General features: G+C 40.1%; 1 protein-coding gene across 1 annotated transcript in view; it reads right to left on the bottom strand.

Annotated features, from left to right (window-relative positions):
* Window positions 1-1082: 1082 nt before the first annotated feature.
* The window catches only part of LOC105178983, a 9194-nt gene continuing 2405 nt past the window's right edge, over window positions 1083-7871 (bottom strand). The window contains exons 2-4 of the mRNA XM_011102568.2: window positions 3019-3072; window positions 2180-2444; window positions 1083-1394 (exon numbers count right to left, since the gene is read on the bottom strand). Of these exons, the coding sequence (XP_011100870.1) occupies window positions 2197-2444; window positions 3019-3072 (302 nt within the window). The 3' untranslated portion in view covers window positions 1083-1394; window positions 2180-2196. The remainder of the gene's footprint in view (window positions 1395-2179; window positions 2445-3018; window positions 3073-7871) is intronic.

The following is a 7871-nucleotide window of genomic DNA, read 5'->3' on the forward strand; positions in this document are numbered from 1 at the left end:
CGCCAACAATTCTCCTTGCTTGTTTAATTCATCTATATATTGACCGAGTCTATCTATTTGTTTTCCAACGCCTTCCACCTTTGCTTGAGAGATAGCTGCCTCCCTGCGTTTTCCTCTCTAGCTAGATCTCGTATCTGATACATCCTTCCATGGTATTTTGTAGGTCACTGCTATCTATTATGCTCCGCTTGACTTGTCATCTCCTTGGGATAGTTTGTTATCATCTTCCCTTTACCTTTAAACAATTGCCTTTTCACGGGCTCTTGAACAGCTGGTGAAGTCGTTCTTCTCTCATATTCTACTATGCCATTTCTATTGGCTACTTCAATCATACGTCGTAATTCCTCGCATGTTAAGTGTACTACCTTTTCCTCCTGCCTCAATTGGAGTTTGCTCCCCTTGCTCCTACTATGTTAGTTTTTCCATAGGAGTGTGTTTCCCTCTGAAAGTTCCTTCCATCTCGAATATAAGTGTATTATTTTATCAATTTTCCATAGACGGCGGCAACTGATTGGCGTCGTAGAACATCAGCTACCTCGGGTCATTGGAAGGTTTGGAACTTGAGAAAAGAGAACAAATTGTTAGGCTTGTTGGGTGGTTCCCAACTAAGACCTTTAGATACCTAACTCAATGAAAATATTCGAGATAGATGAAATGATCTTAATGAGAACTTAAGCGAACTCAAAGCGGTCTAATCTGGATTTTTAGTGTCATAAATGTCTTCACATAGATGTACTGAACACAGGATATTTATAATGTTTGGATATAAACACTTTCCTGTCATAAATATTGTCATCCTAGCTCACGTGATGTCACATAAATTAACGCTCTCCAGTAGCGAGTCCTTTGGTAAATAATGCTTGCTTTGAGGGCATTTTTGTTATTTTTAATAGTAATTCTCTTAATCCCATCAGTGTCCGTGCCATTTTATGCCCTAATGTTTTCACATTTTTTGTATCGTTGTGTTTGTATGGCCGTATCCATATCCATGCATCATGGATTATATGATTCAAGGGCAGAACTTAAGACCTCAAGCATTGGTTATGCCACTCTATACAACTAAATAAAATCACAATTGAAGATACCCAAAATGTAATTAGCCTGCAATATCACCAATTACAACAACTCAACGAGCACACGACACACAAACATATTGCACATTTAGTAGAGAATTAGACCAGAACGAAACAAGAGAAAGAAATCTTTCAAATTACAAGCCAAAAACAATGCGCAAAGTAAATAGATTTTGAAGGAACCACCAAATCTCCTCTAAGAGCAACAACATCAAAACTTCCACCATAGCTGTTGTTTATGCCTTACAGCAAAACCAAAAGCAATTCCACGTATGCCCACATTCATGGAAAGATCATCATGTACACCAAAAACAAAAGCACCTACAAATTACATATGGGATGTCTTTATCAACATAATAGAAAATAGGCAACCACCCATATTAATTTTATCTCTCTCAAAACTTAAAAAATGTGCAAAACGCCCCCTTTAGGCAAGCGGTTAGCATCACGTGCCTTGGGTGCACTTTTACTTCATTTTTAGCTATAGAATCATTGTTATACCCTTACTCATAAACCGTTAGAGCTTTTTTTATATATATAACAATGGTTCAATTTATTATGACCAATTTTTCTTTTTTTAAAGTTATTTGTATTTCAATAATTGATTTGAAAAGATGAGATATTCGCCATAGATTAAGTAATATATGATCTAGACCTTTAATTACTACAAATAAAATATGAACCATGAAATTATATTATATGAGATCCCACGGTTTTGGGATAAACATATAAAAAAGAAAAAAGAGGAAAAACTGTGATTGCACAACACTACTCGGGTGAAGGGGGTATTTTGTACCTTTTTTAATCATAGAAAAGGGTAAATTGTTATTTTATTTTATAAGGAAGCTATATGCCTATTTTTCACATCATAGGTAAGTAGATGCACTTTTCCCATTTGAAATACATTAAAGTCACCTATATATGGGAAAATTCTAGTCAGGACCCGATTCGATCAAACCTGAATCAATTATCTGACAAGTGAAATATAGTTGCCGTGTGATTGGTATACAGTTTAGGAGAAGTGACCAATCATAGATCATGTGTATGCTTTGTGATTAATTTGATTTTACCAAAATGGATTCGAGCAAGAATTTTCCATATGTTACCTCTTAGAATTCAAACTTCATTGCCCTGGTTTTTTGTCTGCCCTTGATAATGTCACGGGTACATTCTGAATATCTTGCGCACGGTATTCGCATTTGAGGTTCCCTTCTTCTCTAGACCGCCAGCGTTCCATTGCACAATTTTCATGGGTCAAGGCGATCATTTTGCAGTTGCATTTTGTCATAAAAATATTTTCATATTGAAATATGTTATTAAAACAGAATCTGCACACAGCTTCCTCTTTATGGATCTTCCCAACCTGTTCTCCTGATATATAAACATGCATGAAAATTTAAAAGTAAATTAGATTAGCCATTCACAACCATTCCTGTTTCTATATTGTATCATATAATTTTTTTTTGTCGATTTTTTTATAAAAAAATATAATGTGAAAAGTATCACGTCACATTGTCCTTAAATATCACATATACACTGCATGTGATATTTTTTGGACAAAAAATAAACAAAAAATGAGTCTTATATGGCAAAGTACGAAATTTGAAAGTTCAAATGGTAAGTTAACAAAAAAAAAAAGTTGATAAAAATAAAATGAGTATAGTTCGGGTGGTAAAATACAATTTATTCAATTATGTAATTATTTTTTAATCATGCTGAAAAATTAGTCAAAAAGCCTCACATATTAAGATAGTTATACTTATTTGCCTCGTTTTGACCATTTTAGTAAATTTTTATCATTTATGTACTCCATGTGCAAAATTTTTAAAATAATAGAACAAAGTCATGAAGATAGATTCATACAAAACTAAAATTGCTAACCTCATACTTGTAGGACCAAAATTGTAATTCTTTTTATTTTATTTTTGCCTTAACAATTATATACCTTCAACATTGCTTTGAGGTGCTAGCTTGACCCTCACATTTATTTGTTCTTCCCCTGCAAAAATTCATGAAATTAAAATTATCAAATAAGATTTTATGATAGTGTGGTTTTCACTCTTTGGTATTCAATCTTTTTATTCAAATTGTCAAGAGAGATGTAAACTATAATTATTCAAAAATTAAATAAATAAAGGTTTCCAAATATTGTACTGAGCTTGGATGACAACCCCAATTCCAATGATCTAGGTGATGTTGACGGCCGCGCGGAACCCAATAAAGTCTTATAGAGAAAGAATCACTCTTATCCATATCATGTTCAATTACGACAATCAACAACAGCAAATAGGCTTTCCGCAAAGTAGAAAACATAAAATTACTAAGACAGAATTGCAATTGGCAGCGGGAATCCCTTAATCTGCAAAATCCACGATAAGCATATGCTCTACAATTCTGTTCTGTTTCTCAATGAAACAAAGTTTATAGTGAAACAGAAACTGAACTAACCTTAAACCTAGTTTTCATCCCGATTTTTTCTGCACTCTGGTTCTATTGCGTATCGTTCAGCAGATCATGCGAACATGGTGTGAGGGGCGTCGAAGGATGGTGCTACGGCAAGGAGCCTGCCACTAGAGACGATGAACAACGCACGAACCCACAAGGTATGGAGGGTTTTGATGAACGAATTCGATCTAAATTTAACTTTTTCAAATTCTTACTGCTGGCCAATCGTGTCATTGATAAAAAGGATGAGATTTTAATTCGAGCACTCCACGATCTCCATGCTCATTGAAAGTAGAACTTTGGTGAACCCTCGGCCACCCTCCCGTTCGCCTGCCTCGCTGCAGCCTCGGAGCAAGCGATGATGATTCATGAAGAGAGCGCGCCGTCAGTCCAGCCCGCAGCTAGGGTTTCTGCCACCACGCCACTTGTGCCCATGTTGTCTTGGGTTTCTGCTGCAACTAGTTCCCGATTGGTGGCTGTTCCTTCGCCTCCTTCGTCGCCGGTGGTTGCTGCTTAAATACCGTTGGTGACTGCTGTTGAAATGCTGCCTGTCCACTAATAAGAAATCACGAGCATGGAGTCACGTTGTCGGGCCTCGCCCACTCCCGCTATCTTGCCGTTAAAAACACTGATTCCAACGCTTCCACCGCTGTGGCTATGACGGGTTTGTACGTTGGTAAGATCCCATTGCAACCTACTTCATTTGTGATAAATAAACTTGATGAAATCGCTTTCGATTTTCATAATTCAAGTCAGAAAACTTTATCGTATATCCCACCGATTGTGCAAAATGGTGAAGTTGTTGTTTGGCCAAGTATTGAAATTATGTAGGCAGGTTCATTGGCCATGCATTAAGAATGTTACTGCTACAACCACAGGATTTTACTTCTTCCAATTCAAAATGAAGGCGGCTACGGAAGAGGTTATCGAAGGTGGGCCATGGTTGTTCCAAAGACAATCGATAGTTCTACCGCAATGGGAACGGGGCATGGCACTTCGTAAACATGCCCATACTCAAGTTCTAGTGTGGATTAAGCTCTGACAGTTATCAGTGGTATTGTGGACCATAGAGGTTTAGATCACGATCGCCAGTGGTGTTAGGAAACCCTTCTATGCAGATAGCATCACCATGGCATGCACGAGACTGGACTTCGCTCGTGTTTGTGTCATGTCTGACGTCTACTCTAAGTTGCCTAAACATCTCATTATTATGGCACCAGATGAGGAGGGGGGCAAGACCCCGTGTAAGATCGATGTGGAATATGAATGGTTACCACCAAAGTGTACTCATTGCGCCACTTTGGGTCATTCTAAGACCTCTTGTCCTACAACTACGCCACCTCCAATGAAGATGGTGCATGTCTATGTTCCAAAGCTGTAGGCTGAGCCGCTTCCTACTGCTTTGCCTGAATCACCAGTGCAACCGAGGGAGGTGGAGCGGGAGCCTCCGGATCTGGATAGCCGAGTTACTGAGGTAGTCCTTCATAATGCGTTTAATGCTCTTCTGTTTGACGATACTATTGCAGAACATTCCTTGAGGGGTCCTAATAAATGCAGGCCCACACCGCTTGATCATTAATAATGTAGCAGTGTGGAATGTGTGGAGCCTGAATCGCAGAGACCATGAGGTATCCGTTAGTGACCTTGTTACTGATTATCGTTTGGCTTTTGTGGGTTTATTGGAAACTTGGGTGACTGCTTCGAATAGTACTCGCATTCAAACGCAGTTGCTTCCTCATTGAAAATGGTATGTTGATTGTACAGGTCCTAGTACTCGTATCTCGATAGCTTGTGACGATGATTGGGCTGATTGTGAGGTACTAGATGTTGGGCCTCAACATATATAATGTCGTATTCTTATCCATTTGCTAAATATACATGTGCTATTTACCGTTGTTTATGGTGCAAATAACTTGGGCGTGCGTCGAGAGTTGTGGCAGAATCTTGGTCGCTAGCCCAAGGAATTGATGAGTCTCCCTGGCTAGTTGGTGGCGATTTTAACATTGTCCTCTATATGAGTGAAATGTGTGGCAATTCAGGTGACAAAAGGTTAGCCATGGCAGATTTCGTCAAGTGCCTCCACGACACAATTCTTCTCAGTCTTCCTATGCAAGGGGAGAGATTCACATAGCACAACTGTAGTAGTGACAGTTGCAGTCTCTGGAAGAGACCAGATCGGTTTCTAGTCAGTGATTAGTGGTTTGCGCAGTGGCCATCTGCACACTATGAATGTCTTACATCACGTACATCTGACCATTCTCCATTGGTTATGCATGGTACTCCTGCTCAATCTACTGTAAGTATGTTCCGATTGGATAATTCTCTAGCTCTATCTTCGGAATTCACCTCTTCTACGCAGAATGTCTGGCGGCACAACATTGTTGGAAGTACTATGTATGCGGTAACCCAGAAATTGAAGGCCGTTAAACCTATCTTCCAGAGGCAACTAAGGAACAAGGGGGATCTGGCGGCTAACGTCCATATGGCAAAAGCTTTTCTCCACATAGCCCAATCTCTCCTGCAGTTAGACCGTCATAATTCGCTGCTACTTCAATTGGAGCACTATGGCAAGTTAATTCTACTGTTGGCTACTCGGCTTGAACAACATATGCTACAACAACGTGCCAAGATGGTTTGGCTAAAAGGTGGTGATCAATGCTCTTGAATTTTCTTCCAAAAGGTGGCAGCACGTAGATCTGTCAAATATATCCTCCAAATTACGAGCCAAGGCGGTACATCATTGATGGACCAGACATCAGTTACGAATGAATTTGTTGATTTCTGCCAGCGGCTTTTAGGAGGGGCTAGATGGAACAGAACTCTTGACTTACGGCACTTACATTCGTGGGCTCGATGCCTATTGTCGGATGCGGAAGGCCGTAACTTGATGCGGCCAGTTACACCGCGTGAGCTGAAAATACTGATTTTTTATATTGCAGAAGGCAAAAGCACTTGGCCAAGATGGCTATACTTCTGGATTCTTTAAAGTGGCTTGGCCGGTAATAGGGCAGGAGATCACCAGTGCAGTTATGGAGTTCTTTCGCACCAACAAACTTCTACAACAAGTGAATGCAACGTTGCTCGCACTTGTTCCTAAGGTATGCAATCTAAGCACGGTAGCTGAATTTTGGCCTATCTCTTATTGCAATGTGCTATATAAGGTGATTAGAAAGATTATAGTATAGCTTTTGCATGTCGTCCTGGATGATTTAATGAGTCCCTCGCAGAATGCGTTCGTGCCAGGCAGGTCGATCAGCGACAATATTTTGTTAGCCCAGGAGCTATTTTCTGGCTATAAGCAACAACGTCTTCAACCAAGATGCACTGAAGGTGGACCTACAAAAGGCATAAGATACAGTAGAATAGGACTTCTTACTGGCTGCGTTGCATTTGTTTGGATTTTTGGGGACCTTTATCAGTTGGATAGAGGAGTGTGACACCACGCCTGCTTATTCAGTCTGTCTCAATGGCACAGCACACTACTACTTCAAAGGGGCACGAGGGTTGCGCCAAGGGGACCCTATGTCCCCTTATTTATTTGTCCTTGTTATGTATGTACTACGGATGATTGTACAACAACTTATTGATCAGGATGGCGGGTTCTCATTTCATTAGAAGTGTGAGGCGATGGGCGTTTGCTGATGACCTTATTTTCTTTTGTAGGGCCGATAAATCGTCTATCGGGCAGTTTAAAAAGGGTTTAGACAGGTTTGCAATGCTTTTCGAGTTATGTGTCAACCCACAAAAGAGTCACATTATTATCTCTAAGGTGGCACATGGACTCCGCAATAGGTTACTCTTCTTCCTATCATTCCAAGAGGGAGAGCTCCCTCTTCGTTGCCTCGGCCTTCCCCTTATTTTCTCTCGTATCATGATCAGGGACTACACTCCACTCTTGAAAAAATTAATAACCGAATTCGAGGATGGGAAGGAATTCGATTAACATCTGCTGATAGGCTGCAACTTATCAAATCCCTATTGATCTCGTTTCACACCTATTGGGCAGCATCATTTATCTTACCAAAGACTTTTATTCGTGAGATTGAGAAACACTTGCGTACCTTTCTTTGGAAGGGTACCATAGGAACAGGCTATCCGAAGGTTTCTCAAACACTTATTTATAGGCCAGTGGAGGAGGGGGGCCTCGACCTTAGCGATATTTTAGCTCTAAATCTAGCTCTCCTGTGCAAGCATTTATGGAAGATTATTGTGCAACAACTGTACTCCATCAGGGTTGAATGGTTATTCCATACTGGGTTTGAAACTAACATTATCTAGATAGTCAGTGATAGAAGAGAGTCGGGGGGGGGGGGGGGTTGATTTTTTCTCTCCAATCCTGGCTATTACCCTTTT

This window comes from Sesamum indicum, unplaced genomic scaffold (assembly GCF_000512975.1).
Source record: "Sesamum indicum cultivar Zhongzhi No. 13 unplaced genomic scaffold, S_indicum_v1.0 scaffold00119, whole genome shotgun sequence".
In the NCBI taxonomy this organism is placed as follows: domain Eukaryota; kingdom Viridiplantae; phylum Streptophyta; class Magnoliopsida; order Lamiales; family Pedaliaceae; genus Sesamum; species Sesamum indicum.